Consider the following 16,411-nt stretch of genomic DNA (forward strand, 5'->3'; position numbering starts at 1 on the left):
AGTGGCTATGTTCTGGCCTGGCAGTCCCAGCTGTGGGGGAGGGGATGCTCCCTCACCCCCATCAAGAACCCATGCCAGACATTCACCGCTCAGGGGCCTCGTTCCCAGGAAACAGGTGCTGGCACTGGGCGCAGCTGAGGGAGGAATGTGAGCTTGTGGCAAAGCAGGGTGGGGAGAGGTTTCCTCAGCCCGGACATTCTAGGAAGCAGTGGGGCAGGGAGCTGGGGGCATCTGGAGACTGGGGCAGAGTAGGAGGTTTCACTCAGGATGCCTGGTTTAAGGTTAGATGCTAAGAGCTTAGCGTACCTGTACTGGAGATAGAGAGAGTAATGTGTGTTTCATTGGGGGTTCCTTGTATATGTATATTTGTGTGTGTGAATGTATGTGTGTGTGTATGCATGTATGTGAATGTGTGTGTGTGTATGTATGTATGTGTGTGTATGTGTGTATATATGTGTACACATGTGTATGTGTATGTATGTGTGTACATGTGTGTGTGTGTGTGTGAATATATGTGTGCATGTATGTGTGTGTGTGTGTGTGTGTGCATGCACGCAGGTATCTCTTCTCAAGAGTCAGCCAACCTCCCTGCTTTTTGAGACAGACTCTCACTTGGCCTGGAACTGACCACATAGTCCAGGCTGGCTGGCCTACAAGCTTCAGGGGATCCCCCTGTCTCTGCCTCCCCAGCACTGGGGTCACAGCACATACCACTGTGTCCAGGCATTCACGGGGGTTCTGGGGCAGGAACTCAGGTCTGTATGCTTCCACGACAAGCGCCTTACCAAACGAGTCATCTCCCGGCTCTGTTGAGGGTCTCTATTCAGTGGATAGCTCTGCCTCTGTGTGTGTGTGTGTGTGTGTGTGTGTGTGTGTGTGTGTGTGTGTGTGTGTGCTTCCCAGCCTATAACTTGGCTCTGGCATGGGCTCCAAAGAGAGCCCAGTAACGCTGCTGCATGGGTGAGCAGTGGGTTTTCAGTATCTTCTGCACCAACTTGACTGGTCTGCTCTGCTCTTGCTCATGGTGGCAAGGCCAAGCCACGAGTACATGAGGCTATGGAGGACTCAGGAGGGTCCTGGGAAGGAGCTGAGCACACAGGAGCCATCACCACCGTTTACCTCCAGACGAACCTTTTCTGTTTTCATTTTTTTTAACATCTCTAGAGTCAGAATGCACCTTATAGATTATATAGCGCCTGCCTCTCTCTCAAGGGGCATGAAAAAGCATAGCATGTCTTAGAGTTGACATGTCCTGAATCAGATGGGCCAGTGATGACAGCCATGTTGGCAGTAATGGTTCTCATATGGCATGTTTCGGTGTGCACTGGCTGACATGTGAACTGGACTTTTAGAGTGATCTGTGCTGGGTACCCATGTGGCGGCCCCTCCCCAGAATTAAAGGACTGGAGGGACCAGCACAAGGTCACAGGTGCAAACCACATAGGCTGGATGAGTCTGAGTAAGTGACGTCTCGAGAAGTCCCGGCTATACACAAACAGGCCAGGAATGCTGCTGGGTGTGTTAGACTCCAGCACTAAACCAGACACTCCCCCCCCCCCAAAGCCTCTGTGTGTGTGGAAGTTCACTCGTGTGCTTTAAACCTACATTTAACAGATGGGGGAACAGAGGCGTGGCTAATTTAGTTAGGGTAAATCAGACTCTTGAGTGGCAGAGCTAGGCTAAGTTACAGACTGGTTATGGGAATGCGGCCTCTTTAAATTGGGTGGGAGGAAAGAGGGGCAACGGTCCTGAACCACCCATGGGTGGAGAACACAGACCCAGAGCCTAATGCTTGGGAAGGTCCCTGAATCTATTTGCTGGGTGGCTTTGGGCAAGTTTCTAGAGCTCTCTGTGCCTCCATTTCTTGATTTATATTATGGGGCTAACATATCTCCTCACACGGGGAGGGTCTAAGCAGGGAAGTCAGACAAGGCATTTGGAAGAGTGCCTGGTGGGGTGGCAAAGGATGCCGATAGGACTTATTCTCAGTGCACCCTAATTCTGGGAGTCCCTGGATGTGAATTATGTAGGAGAATGCAGGGTTCCCTGAGTCCTGCTCTGGAGCCTCATGCATCTGGGGCTAAGCTTTGGGGTGACAGAAGGAAACCTAGGAATGTCCATGAGGAGCCAGGAGCTCCACCACTAAATCACAGGGCTCCTAAAGTTTAAAAAAAAAAGGTAGTTAGAGCAAGAACTAGTCCTTGATCTGTAGTCCCCACCCCCATGACCTAATTCTGCAGATGTCCCCATGGTGCCCAGGGGACAGGCCAAGGAAGAGGGACCAGAGAAGCCTTAGTCCTGCTTGGCTGGTTGGCTCCAGGACTAGAAAACCAGAGCATGGAGCCTATAAAGAGGGCTGGCAACCTCCAAAACCAGGAACCTAAATAAACCTTTTTGTTTGTTAAATTGATTAGCTCGGGTCGGTATTTTGTTATAGCATTGGAAAACTGATTAACAAACACATTATGAGCAAGAACTTTCTGAGGAAATAAAGAAGACCAAGTTGTACCTTACCCAAGTACAAGGCCATAGGCCTTAGGGTTCAGGTGTTAATAAGCCAGGCTCTGCACCAGAAGCAGACACAGTCTATCCAGATAGAAGGGACTTAGTCATAGCTGTAACATCTCTGCTCTGGTCAAACTTCTACACTAGGCCTCCTCAGAGTTTGTCCCTGGGCCAGCACCAGTGTCAGAAGTTGTTAGAAATGCAGCATTCTAGGCCCTATCTCTGACCTGCTGGGTTTGAAACTCTGGGGGTGGGGTCCTGAAAAAGCCCTCCAAGGGATCTATCTATCATTCCTGGTTACCCTCACTCATAACCAGACAGGTGGCTCCCGAGGCTGCAGAGAGAATGGCGAAGCCTCACCTGCTCCATCCTGTCTGCTCCAGTCTCCAGAGCCTGGCACCATATCAAGTCTGAGCTCCCACCCTCCTTCTCCTGTTCAGAGTCTAGGAGGTCCAGCTTAGTCCTGTCTGGACTCAGCCAGTGGCTCCCAGGTTCTTCCTCGGAGGAGAGGGAAAGAGGCTGAACTGGAAGCCTGTTCTCCACACTCAGTGCTGGGCATTCCGAGTTTCTGGAGACACAATGCATTCTAACATTGCAGGCGAGGTGGCAGGCCAGGGGGTGTGAACAATAGGCCATGTGTTTCCCCCACGCCTTCCTTCAGGCTGTTCTAGAACCAGGGCTACATCGGGAGGCTGAGCCATCAAAAGCAGCACTCTCCGATGGCTGGTTCTGTTTGGCTCTGCTCAGGGCAAGCATCCCCTTCCTCCCTTCCTGGTGTTGTCCATCTTCCCTTTTACCTCATAGCTTCCAGAACTTTCTAGGATCTCCATTCAGCACAGTTTAAGGAGAAAGACATTCAATGCCACCCCCCACCCCCCCGTGCCAGTCCTTTGCTTCTTAGGCCAAGGGGGATAGGCAGTGGACAGAGTTCTCTGGCACCTGAAGCCCCAGCCCGCAGCATCCCTCTCTCGGTGGCTGCTTTCTCTTCATTACTCCAATCACATCAACTCTGACAGGCACGTATTTATTACTGTCCTGACGACAGCCATTTCTCACCCAGTGATGCGCAGACTGATAATGAGCTCGGAGCAGAGCTAATGAGGAGCTCCCCCGGCCCTCCCTGGCAGCCTGGCCTGAGACTGCCCATCTGCCAACCCCCCGGAAGTAGAAACCACACCCAGGCAGGGAGAGGAGACTGAACAGAGAAGTTCTGGGTCATAATGCTGAGCGGAGCTCTATGTTGCCCACGGAGAGGAAGGAGAACACAGAGGTGACGGGCAGTAGGCATGAACCCTGGGCATAGTTTTGCTACTTTCTGGCTTCCAAGACCTTGTGCCAGGGCAGAAAGAGACAAACAATGGTGCTGGCCAGGCTGGTTGCCAGGCAGAAACTGGGAGACTGGACTGACATTTTGGGGGTCTGGTTCCCAAAGCACAGAATGTCCAGGGAAGTCAGGAGGAGACCAGGATAGGAAGAGAGCTCAGTCAGTCAAGTCCATGCCTTGCAGGTATGAGGCCCTGAGTTCAATCCCTAGAAACACATATGAAAAAGCTGGGCACAGACTTGTAATTCCAGTGCTGAGGAAGCAGAGACAGGTGGGTCCTCTGGGCTCACTGCAGGCCCCTGTCTCACAAGCAAGAGGGACAGCTCCTGAGCAACAACACCTAAGGCCTCTCTACATGCCTGCACACATATTTGTACATGTACCCATATGGACATGCAAGCACACACATGTGCATCATGTGAACATGCATACAGATACATGTACAGATGCACTCACATGAACATGTATGCAAACACATGTGCATGTGTACCTATATGAACATGTGCGCACATACATGTGCACCATATGAACATAGATGCATATGTATGTGCAAGTGCACGCATATGAACATGTATGCATATACACATGTGCAAGCACACCCATATGAGTATGCACAAGCACACATGTGCACATGCATCCATATGAACATGCACACATGTGTGCACCATATGAACATGTATGGACACACATGTGCACATGCACACACATGAACTTGCATGAACACATATCCACATATGCATCGGGAACAGATACATGACAGGACCATGTTAGAAGCACTTGGCTAGTGCTGGCTGTCCAGGTAGAACTCAGTGCTCAGAGCTATCACAGGGAGAAAACTACAGTGAAGCCTGGGCTTTGCTGGAAGATGTTCTTTTCTAGAAGACAAACTCAAACATGCCTTAGAGACAAGCTACATATTAGGCTGTTATCGGCTGTGCACGTCTTAGTATGAAGGTTTTTACTGGATCTTTTCATAAAATCTCAAGTTTATGTGAGCAACTTTCACAGACATGCCATTTGCCCTTCATCTAGACCAACAAGGAAGTTGGCCAGAAAATATTCATGTTGCCAGCACTGAAGTTCCCTACCTCAGAAGAGGAGAGTCTGTGAGGCTTCCTCACGGCTTGGCTCCAAAAGCTTCTGCAACAGTGCTTCTGATTGGCTCGTCCAATCTCAATCAACATGAGTAAGGAGGGGCCAGGAGACAAGCCCTCCAGTGGCCTGGGCCACCTGGCAGGGATGAAAACTTGATGCCAACCCCCAGCAGATGATTAGCCTGGCCCACATTCAGCTGTGTGGCTGGATTGTAACCTTCAGAAGGTTATAGAAATTTTTAAAATGAAACTGGTTGAAATAGATACATCAGGTACTTTAGAACTTTTCTGGAAGATGTGACCCAAGAAATTATCTAATTTGAGTTTTCCCATATACCCCCTAGAGGTTCAGGAAGCCACAGGAAAAGATACAGTACACATCTCAGCTAGTATCTTGTGGCTTTGAAATGATTCTCTGTGTGTTTAAATGGAATTCGGATACGCTATGGAATGGAATGCAAACTTCTATTTATTTAGAAAATAAAATCCTAGCAGGAAAAGGTTATGTGGATGGACAGCAGATTCAGGTCATACAGCCAGACCCCCTTAGGTGGAGTCCACCCTCTTCTGTCATGGCAGCCACCTTGGAAAGATCTGGCACTGCCACCAATGCCCACCTCCCCTTTCCAGAGAGGGCACGTTAGCCATGAGGGTCAAAAAGCCCTACCCCGGGGGACCCAGTGAGACCCAGTGAGAATGTTACAGGAGGCCTCTGGTGTCATCCACTTTCGATCCTCTCTGGCTTCACGGGCTCTTGTGGCTCACTCCTTAAAGGGTTAAGTTTATTAATTGGAAAAAGTAATTGATGTCTAATACCTTCATCCTTGTTGATGAAGTGTTATTATTTAGACTCAAGGAGTTTGTAATTAAAGAAATCAGTCTCTCACACACATTACAAGATCAGTCAGCATCAACAAGGCTAAAGAGGATGGGGCATCCAGCACGTGGGCTTAATAAAGGAAAGAGAAGTCCAGCCTGTGTCATCCTGAGGGGATGGGGTATCCAGTCTGCAGATGTCCTGAGGGGTGGGATTTCCTGTCTGCAGGGCCCCTGATGGGGCAGGACCCCCCAGTTCTTAGTTATTTAGAGAGGATTGGCTATCTAGCTTCTTGGTCCCCCAAGAGGATAAGGTGTCTAGCTTGTGGGCATCCAGAGAGGGTGGGGTAGCAATGCCTGGGTGTCCCGGGGAGGCAGAGCATCCAGACAGAGGTCATCCTGAGGGGAGAAAGTAGCTTGTCCTCTCACCAGCCTGTAGGCATCCAGAGATGATGGGAACCCAGCCTGAGGGTATCCCGAGGGCATGGAACACCTCACCTGTCGGGGTCTTGAGGCCTGTGCTACAGCTGGGTTCAGTGATGGCTTCACACGAGACTTTGGGGGAATAGGATCTGGGTTAGTGGAGAAGTCTGAGAGTCCATAGTGAGGAAGGAAGGGATGGGTGCTCACAGGCCCCCTTGGTGGGGAGGCTGGCCTGAACATGGATTAGAGCGTGTATACAGGAACAGGGAGGGGAGAGGCAAGAGGTTGCCCCTGCACTCAGGACCTATGGAGAACTCCCTGTGGCTGAGCTCACGGAGAACTGAGGAAAGCCTGGGCCTTCCATAGAGGGGGAGGTCATCTCAAGATGCCTTCCCCGTCCCTGTGGCTGAAAAGCTGGGGGTGCCTCACAGGAGACTGTTTTTTAATCCCCTGGACCTGTAGGTCTGAAGCAGTGTGGCAGGTAGTGCCTGTGGGGGCCATCTTGCCTAGATCAAAGGCAGTGCCCTGGGAAGCAGCTGACCTACATTCATATTCTCTTTCTCTCTCTTATTCCCTCCTTTCTAATTCTTAGCCCCAACTCTCGCTCTTTCTCACCTGCCCTTCCTTCTCTCTGTGTGTGTGTCCACCCGTCCATGTGTCCATCTGTCTGTCCTCCAGTAGTTCTGGGGACCAAACCCAGGGTATTGTATATACCACTATCTCTTTTTCTCAGATCATGTGATCTTTGCACGTTATTGGATGCTTCTGAATTGGATGCTAGCAACACTAACATCTATGTTTTGTTTGTTTGTTTGTTTTTGATTGGGTCATCCTTCATGGGTTGGGCTGAATAGCTACCCGTATCAACTTGACATTTTATGAAAGGATCTAGTAAAAACACCGACCCTGAAGTTCGCACAACTGTGAACAGCTGCCTGTGTAGGCTTTCTGGGGGCCTGTTTGCATTTTAGGCTAGAGACAGAAAATATCTTAGCCTAATAAATGGCCAGTGCATAAGTTTTGATGTCACGGGAAGCTTGAGGAAGACAGAAGAAACAGAAGTCTTTGGGGCCAGGGTACCTGCTTAATCCCAGGCCTAAGGTTTATCTTGTTTCTCTTCCACCAAGATGAAGCAGTGATAAGGTGAAGAGGCCTATATACGATCAGTGTTCTAGGGGCTTAGCCTATTTCATTCATTAACCCTGGTCACAGCCAACAAAGCAGGTAGGACTGTTATTGCCACTTTATAAATAAAGAAACCGATGCACATACAGTCTCTGTGAGTTATCCAAACTCACCAAGTTAGTGAATGATAAGAAGAAACCCAGGGGTTCGCCCATGATTGAAGTCCCTGAGCAGTCTGTGCTGCCCCAGCTGGTCCTCTGATGCTTCATGCTGCATTGGTGGCTACAGTTTAAAAAGACACGGAAAATCTGGCTTAACTGATCATGAGCTCATGCTACACAGTGGCAGTCCAAGCATTTGGGCACTGGACCATATCCCTCCTGTCACCTGGATTCTAAGTCACATATTGATGGCCTCCCTGGTCTGCATCTAGTGCTGTCCAGAGGGGATCCCAGGGTCCTGGCTCCAAGAGCCCCTCATGTTTCTCCACGTCCCCTATGTGAGTGAGCCACATGCCAGTAATATTTCCTTCTTCCTGAATGATGATCATGGCATCAAAATTTCATGGCCCCTTTGGGCCACTAATCGCTTCCCTAGTTGGCATGAAATTTTAATTGTTTTTCTTCCCTCTGTCCTCCCACACCCCAAGCCCTGTTCCATTTGGGAGATTCCTTGGTCACGGGCGAGCCAGTCACCAAAGCCTCAGGAGATGTGAGGAGACGGCTCCTCCAAGAGCTCTGGGATGCCCTAGGCAGGGGATGGAAGGAAGGAGAGAGGGAATCTTGAATTCTGCCAAGTTCATCATGCCTTGTGAGAATAGAACAGGGGTGGAGGCCAAAGCCAAAGAGAAAAGAGAAAGGAAGTGGGGGGGAAGGGGGATGATGATGGTGATGGAGGAGGAGGAGGGGGAGAAGGGGAAGGAAGAGGGAAAGGAGGAGGAGGAGGAGGAGGGGGAGGAAGGGGAGGAGGGGGAAGAGGGGGAGGAAGGGGAGGAGGGGGAGGAGGAGAAGGACGAGGAAACCTAAAGTTGCTCTAAGTTTTGTTGCCTCCCTAGATGAGTTCAGTCCCCTGACAGCACAGCAGGCTGAGCATCTCCCAGACCAATGGCTGAGTTTCACTGAGAAGAAGGTAGGAGATGGCAAGGGGCAGCCTGGGGCAACATCAAGAAGACACACATTGAGATCACAGAACTCTCGGATCATGCTGAGGGTTTGACACTTCAGTTAGAGCACCAGGGCACTTAGCTTTGCTGAGTGTCTCTATTTTTTTCCCTTGATATTGGTGGGGCCACAGTCAACGCCAGCCAGTGGCTGTAAGGAGAGGGACTAATGTCTGGACATCAGCTTGTCTTGTCTCCTCTCCTCTACAGGATCCTGTGCATCTAGATAAGGTAGACAACACCCCAAACTTTTCACCCTGCCTTTCTGCTCCTGTAAGGGTAGAGGGTAGCTGGCAGGGCCTCAGAAAGGACCCCAAAGCTATTCAAGCTCTAAGGCCAGACCTTCTAGAGGCAGCTTCTCTGGCAGAGCCGGAGCCAAGAATATCTGGGAAAGAAGTACCAGAGTACCAGAACACCCAGCAGGATGCTCCCTCAGTGGCAGCCCAGAGCCACCAGCAAGACTACAACAGGCTCTCACTCTGGGGTGCTCTGCTGCTTACCACAAGGAAGTCTCCACAGATCCAAGGAGACCATAGGCACTAAGGAGCCACTGATCCGTGCCAGACTGGAAGCTGGAGAAGTAGGCAGGGCCAGGTGGCAAGAGGAAACACGATTCATTCATTCATTCATTCATTCATTCATGCATGCATGCATGCATGCATACATTCATGCCTACACTCATTCCTATTCATATGTATTTGTTGAGCCCTTGTGTACCAGGCACTACTCTCGAGGCTGGGAATTCAGGAACGAATACAAGAGAGAAACGGATACACAAAAGACCAGCATTAAACCAACCATCAACTCAATGCACTGAGAGAGGGGTGCTCTGCAGAAGGAAGGGCAGAGACAATGGTGCGTTACCTACTCTGAGATGCCACAGCATAGGAGTTTCGAGGTGGGCAAAGGACATCATCCTAGGAAACTGGGTGTCAGTAACTACAGGGATGCTAGAGGCAGTTAGAGGTCAGCTTTCAGAGAGCTCTAAGAACTGGAGGCTCTACAGAGGTACAAGAGTGAGTGAGTGGAGTGATGAGATGAGGGAGCAGAGGAGGGATTCAGCCACCCTTATAGCCACATAACCAGACCATTCTATGCCTTCGTGGCTTATCAAGAGCTAATCTTACTTCACCACCCAAACCACCCCAAGGAGCTACAAGCCGCCTGTCCTCCCCTCACTTCAGAGACAGGGAGCATGCTCAGTTGCTCAGTTCAGCATCACTTTTGATGGAAGTAGGGGCTGAAAAGGGCTGACCCAAGTTGGGAACTCCCAGTCCACTGGAAGTTTCTCAGATGAGGAAGTTTTTTCCAGGATCCTGGCTCAGTCATGGCCTGGTTACACTCCCTTCCTGAGGGTGCCCAGAGAGGTACCAATTTTCTCTGGAGTGGGGTCCTGGACAGCCCTGACACTCCTTTACTCAGCAAGGCTCCCTGGACCTGCTTCTGCCCAGCATGGGGACATCAGGGGCCAGTGAGTGCTGTGTAGCTAGGGAAGTCTCAATAACTGGCTTGTTTTCCTTTCCATTACAGGCAGTAGACGGATCTGCTGCTGGCCCATTTGTTGCTATTGGCATCCCAAGGCCCCAAATTACAGTGACTAATTCTTACCACTTAGGGAGCTCCAGGGGCCTCTGCAATACTGTGATGGGGAGGGGGGAGGTGGCGCTAAAGTGGGTAACCTGAAGCAGCTCAGTAACCCCAGGTCAATTTCAGCTCTAACTCCCCCCCCCCAAAGGGGCTAGGAGTCAGGGAATAGGCTTCCTGCCAAGCAGGGAACCCATTAAATTCTAGACTAACCAACAACGTACCTTCCAGTTCTTTCATCAGCATGAGGCAATGTCTAACAGCCTTATAGTTCACAGTAAGGAGCCCTCCATTGCATGCGGGTATGAAAGCTGGCCACGTGGCCACTGGCCCTAGATTTGCAGGTAGAGGACAGCTCTGGATAACTTCCCGGGCATTCTTTGAACCCCTGGGACAGAAAACAAGCCCATTCTCTTTTTTCTTTAGCTCACAGCCCAGCTGTGTCCTAGGGAACAAGGTCAAAGACGTTCCGATATGCAGTTTAACACACCACCTTAAAGCCAGCCACTGAGGTCCTGCTTAAACACCGGTCTGTTGTAAAGGATTTGGCCTCTTTCCCAGCCTCCCTTCCCTGATGGAATGAGGTTCCTGGCCCCTACTCCCGCCTTCCAGTAGAGGACGTAAGGGAGAGGTGGTCGATAAATATTTGCCAAGCAAGTGCATGAGAGTTTCCACGGCAGGTGCAAGCTGCCTGCCTGCAGGATTTAGTTTCTGCTCTGGGTCCAGAGTGACCCCACCCTACAAAGGGGGAACTTCTGCAGCCAGAGGCAGCAAGAACCAAATTCCATCACTTATCTCACCCTACCAAGAGGTTCCAGACCCCCCCCCATGACATCAAGGGGTACCCAGGGTAAGAGATAGATGGGTGGAAGAGAAAGGGATGGGGAAGCAGGACTCTTTACCACCCCATGCTCATGGTTCTGTGGAGCTTTTGACAGCTGAGCCCCGGGCAAGCATGACACTAAGGCCTCCTGGTAATTAGCAAGAGGCCCTGATCAATAAGTTATTTTTTGCTGTCAGTAATTAATAATTACAGCTTAGCCACACCATGTAATTAAACTTTCATCCCATTCCCCCGTGTGCTGTTTGGCTTTTATCGTGATTAGCTCCCAGCGCTAAACTTTCTCCCTTTGGGACTCTCCAGGAGCTTCCGGGACTAGAGTTTCTAGGCCTCAGTCAGGGTTTCCCTACTGTCCCTCAGTGTCCTCTTGGTCTATGCCCCTCATCCCCGGGTGCAATTCTATTGAGAAAGAACCCCCTAAACCTCCTAGAATGGCTGCTTTGGCAGCCCCTGACCTCTTCCCAGCAGCTTGGGCTGGCCTGGATGCTTTCAAGCAATGGCCAAGCTCACCAGCATATGAAAAATTCTCCAAAGCACTCAGTAATTCAGGCTGCCAGGATCACCATGACCTCCCAACCCCAACTCCTGGGGAATTGTGCAAATCTACCTGTGACTAGTTCCTGGGAGCTCAGAGCATTAAGGGCCACTCCAGGAAACATCAATGTAGTCAAAGAAGGAAGTCTGCAGCTGTGTGTGTGTGTGTGTGTGTGTGTGTGTGTGTGTGTGTGTGTGTAAAGGACTTGAAAGGACCTCTCCATGGAGTCCCCGTAAGCCATGCCAAATCTGCAAAGAGGGAGATATTGTTCCCAAGGTACAGATGGGGAAACTGAGGCTTCCAGCAGCTAAGAGTCTTTCAGAAACATCTCCGCAGGTGTCTTTGCCAGCTCATGAGAACCCTTTCCCGCCTTCCTAGTTTGGGAGGGAATGCTTTGTCAATGTGATTACTGCATTTTGTCTGGGAAACGAGCTGGAATCATGTAAGATTGATTTTGGGGAGAAATGGCCAAAAGATAGTTTTCAGTACAACCAGGTAATGCAGCTTAGTGCAGCACCTGGAAAAAGAACTAGGCCAAAGTCTCCATATTACCCCACAGGAGTAACCACAGGACACGAGTTTCAAAGGAGAAGCAGCTGCTGGGTGACTCTGTGTGTGCCATGTCTGCAGGGCAGACCCTATAGCGTCAGAGAGATGCTGAGGTTTTAACTGTCCTCAAAGGGGTAATGGCAGGGACTTAGAGGCAGAAAAACTAACCCCAAAGAAGATTAAAAAAAAAAAAAAAAGACCCTGTGCCCTAACCTCACCCAAGCCCAGCATTGCCCCCCAGGTGGAGTGCAGAAAATTTCTTCCCACAATTCTCTGCAGGGCGACAAATGGAAGGAGGGGGGCAGTGCTGGCAAGCAAACATTCGAAGAGCCAGAGATCATAATCAGACAGCCTAGCATCGAGGGAAAACAGCTACCAGAGTGTGTGGGGGGGTGGGGGCTGCGGGGGTACGGGGTGTGGGGGGCCACAAAGGTGCTTCTCTGATCCTATCAGGAGAATAGAGCTCTTCCTGGGAGAGGCATGGGAACGGGGAGCCATAACTTCAATAAGACACTGGCACCTTGGCCTCAGGAACGTGGGCAGCTGTGGAGGTAGCTGGGACGTGACCACTCTGAAAGGTGCTCTGGAGACACCACAAGGGCGTGGTCTTAGATGGGAGACCAATTGGTGAGCTCCCTGTCCCCCCAAGGCAAGTTACACAGTCCTGTTGGAGTCCGCACTAAAGTGGAGCTGAAGGGTTCCACACGAGCTACCCCTCAGAAACCCCTCCCTCCACGGCCAGCTCAGAACAAGCTGGCCAGGTACCCAGAGTGGAGGACAGCCCATTCCAACTCTGTCAGGGCCACTGTCCTGGGTCCCCACAGGGTGAGAACCCTACAGGAGAGGCTACAGAGGTACCCGTTAGAGAGAGAGACTCAGAACTCACCAGGTCTCTGTCTCTGACACCTACCCCACATATCAGAGTGCTCTTGGGCAAGTCAGCTCATTGCACAGGGCCTCAGTTTCCCCATCAGTTAAATGGCTACTAGAATTCGATGACCTCTGAGGTCCCTGCCTACTGGAAGATTTTATGATCACTATAAAAATAATAACTTTTATTGCCTTACATTTATGGCGCTCATTAGAAATTTTCGAAGTGCTTTTACCTAAATTGCCTTGTAAAAAGTCCTCTCCTCAGCCCTGTGAGCGACAACTGATCGTTTTCATCTCTGATCTTGGCTCTGAGGATTTCCTGACTTGGGACAAAGTAGGGACCCTTCTTTTCCGAGGCTCTGGGACCCCAGAAGTGGAGAAAGGCTCTGTAGGGGGATTGCGACGCCATCCCAGTCCCTACCGAAGCCCTGAAGCCCCTGGCTCTTGGGTAGGTCTGGCTTCTCTGTGAGCCTGGAAAGCCGAAGGAAATCTAAAGCTGAACCGATGAGTCTGGGGATTCACTCTAGACTACTTCTCCCTTTGCCCCCAGCAGGCGCCGCTCGGCCACCACGGCCACCACCATCTGGATCCTCGAACCCCAAACGCAAGAAAGCTCGGGTGCAGCCGCCGCCGTAGCCTACCATGACCCTCCAGGGGACCCCAGAGACGCGCGGGCATCCGCTGCAGGAGGCGGGGAGGGACAACCCCATCGCACCTCCTTTCAACACACCCACTGAACACCCACTAGCCCTTCCTCACCAGGCTGTCTGCTCTGGGCCGCTACAGATCAAAGCAGCAGTGGCCAGGCATCCAGCTAGTCCTGGAAGCTGGAGGCTGGGGCTGCCCGTTGGGTGTGTCGGGGTGGGGTGGGGGTTGGGTCTGCCGCTGTCCTCGCCGCTGGGCTCCGGGACCATGCCGCCAAACCGCCCCAGCTCTCGCGGCCACGGCCGGCCAGGCAGCCAGGCGCGGGCTCCCATACATGGCTAACCAGAGTATCTGCTCTTGAGGGGAAATCAAGCGGGCACCCTGAGCCACCACTACGGCTTCTTCCCAGCTTCTGCCCGCCCCATCTTCTCGCCCTGGGACCACACAGTGCCTGCCTGCCATGGTTTGCCCTTCCTTTCGGACGTCAAGCAGGACCAGGAGCTTAGGGAGTTCAATGGAGCCAAGACACAGAATGACGCGCCCCTCCTACCCCGACCAGAGAGTATCCACAAAGGTCCACCTCCCCGTAACCTCACCTTTCCGGTCCAGAAAGGTCAGAAGTATCAGACACTGCCCCACCCCAAACAGAGCTCCAAAAGTCGAAGAAGCGGGGAGCATTGAGACGTACAAGAGATGGTCCAGCTTGGGCCAAACGCGGTGTCTTAGGGGGGTTACCTCTCTTCTGCCCACCCAAACCCCTTCTCCAGTTCCACGTGGAGAAAGTCACCCATACCGTACCTTGGGCCCCGGCCGAGTGGATCCGATGCAGGGCCAGTAGAGTCCAGAGCGGCAGCCTCCACATGCTGCTGAACATGCTGACCGAGGGGTCCTCTAAAGTGCCCCCTCTTTGCGAGTTGCTTTATAATCCTTTGGAGTCCCGGGAGACTGTGTGGTCAAGTCCTGGACGCTATGCCCGTAGGGGCCGCACCGGCGACCCCAAATGCTTTCCCCTCTTTCTGCGCTGGCTATTCCGTAAAGCGAGGGGGAGAGCAGAAAGAGGCCAAGCCTCCTCTCAAATTCGGGGTGCCTGTATCCCTTAGCACCCCGACTCAGACTACGTCTCATAGGCAGGGCGACCCCTGCGATCCGGCCTGGTCGCTGGATGAGCTCCCGAATCAGAGGACAACTTCAGGAAACTTCCTCCTGGTGGCCACGTTGCCCGCCTCCCGCCCCTCCCCGCCCCCTGGTTGGGTTCTCCCGGGCCGACGTAGTCACCGCGGTTCCAGGCGCCGGGCCCCTGGGACTTGATGTAAGCGGAGCACAGTAGCAGGCGCGGGCGCCGGGTGTCTTTTAGAAGGGGCGCAGGGCTCGGGGGGCGCGGTTAGCATAACGGTCCGAATCTCCCCGGAGCCGAAGTTTTCTTCTCTTCTAACTTTGCAGAAGGCATCTAAGCGGGGCCGAGCCACCCTTCTCAGCTCCACGGTCCTCGTGCCCAATTCAGTGATTTCGGGGGTACCTCCCCTGGGGCTTCGGTGCGGGGCTCGCCCTAGGCTCTGAGCACCTCCGGCTAGCAAACTTTGCGGGTCCCACGGCCCGGCGCGCAGCCCCGTGCGCCCATGTCTGCGCCAGCTGCGGGCAGGGATGGATGCCCGGTTCGGGTACCCGGCTGGGCGGCCCAGGTTCCAGCCAGCGCCTGGGCACCGCGCCTCTTGCGGGCGATCCTGAGGAGGAGACCGGCGGGTCCTGCTCTCCGCCGCACCCGGGATGGAGCTCGGCGCGAGCCGCACCGGGAAAGCCCTGCCGGCAGCTTTGGGATCCGGGGTTTCGGCGCCGCCTCGGCCCCCCGGCGTTTTCGCCCGGCGCGGGGACCCGAGTCTCCACGGCTGCTCCCGCGCCTCGGCCGCGCCTGCTGCTCGCCCACCTCGGCAGCAGCTGCCTCGCAGAGCCTGGAGCTCTGGGCTGCCCGGGCTCAGCGTCCTCAGAGCTGCTCTGCTGCCGAGCCTGAGAGTCTGCCTGCGCCGAGCTGGAGCTGCGGGGGCAGCGGGAGCCGGAGACGAGCGCGGCGGAGGCGGAGACGCGGAGAGGGGGGCCGAGCGCTACCCCGTGGCCGCGACTGGAGCGCAGCCTGCGCGCAGGGAGGGGGCGGCGGCGGCCCCGAGCCAGGCCCGGGAGCGAGCCCCGCAGAAACCCAATCCGTGTGCGCGGCCGCGGACGCCTGGCGTCTCCGGGACCCACCGGAGGGCAGTAGCGCGGGCTGCAAGCGAGCCGCTCTCTCTGGCCCGGTCTTCTAGCTTCAGCCCACCCTCACTCCTCCCTAGAAGGCCTTATCCCAGTCTCCCATAGGATGAAGCCCCCAGTACCCCTCTGGATTCGACCAGGCAGAACAGTTTGGGAAGGGTGTGTGTGTGTGTTGGGGGGGGGGGGGGTGTCAACCGGTTGATTCCAGTTTTTCCTTCCCAGGTCAGACTCTTTAAAAGTCTGGAAACGCTCAGGGCGGAGAGCAAGATAAAGGGGAAGCCTGGGACTTGCAGAAGGCTGAGAAAGTGAAGTTGGTGCCAAACTCGTGCGTTCTTTGTTTCTTCTTCTTCTTCTGAGCTCCCCCTTTAAAGGCACATTAGCAGCAGAGACACAAAGGAGAGAGCCAGAGGGGTCCTCCCTCGTGGCCCAGGGAAGGGAGCAGAATGTACCTTCTAGTGTGGGAAGGCCAGGAGCTGGAAGACCCCTTTAACAGTTGTACTTACAGGCAACAGACGCCTCTACCTCCGTGGGCTCTTTTCTCTATTAAAAATATTAAAAGTAATATTTTGCGGCTGTGTTGGCGTAAAAACAAATATATTACTACATATTAAAACATTTTCTTTCATTTAAAAGTTCATTTAATTTTTCCCCTGATTTTAAAAGAAATTAAAACAGTTCCGTGGGTTTCCTAAAAGACGGT

General features: G+C 52.8%; 1 protein-coding gene across 2 annotated transcripts in view; it reads right to left on the reverse strand.

The window, feature by feature from the left end:
• Window positions 1–15,498, reverse strand: part of Sdk2 (sidekick cell adhesion molecule 2) — a 290,656-nt gene extending 275,158 nt beyond the window's left edge. The window contains exon 1 of one of the 2 annotated variants that reach the window (XM_006533253.4): window positions 14,272–14,701. In XM_006533253.4, the coding sequence (XP_006533316.1) occupies window positions 14,272–14,347 (76 nt within the window). In that variant the 5' untranslated portion in view covers window positions 14,348–14,701. Of the gene's footprint in view, window positions 1–14,271 lie in introns of both variants that reach the window. The other variant, NM_172800.3, reaches the window with a different exon arrangement.
• Window positions 15,499–16,411: the final 913 nt, after the last annotated feature.

Source organism: Mus musculus, chromosome 11 (genome assembly GCF_000001635.26).
Source record: "Mus musculus strain C57BL/6J chromosome 11, GRCm38.p6 C57BL/6J".
In the NCBI taxonomy this organism is placed as follows: Eukaryota; Metazoa; Chordata; class Mammalia; order Rodentia; family Muridae; genus Mus; species Mus musculus.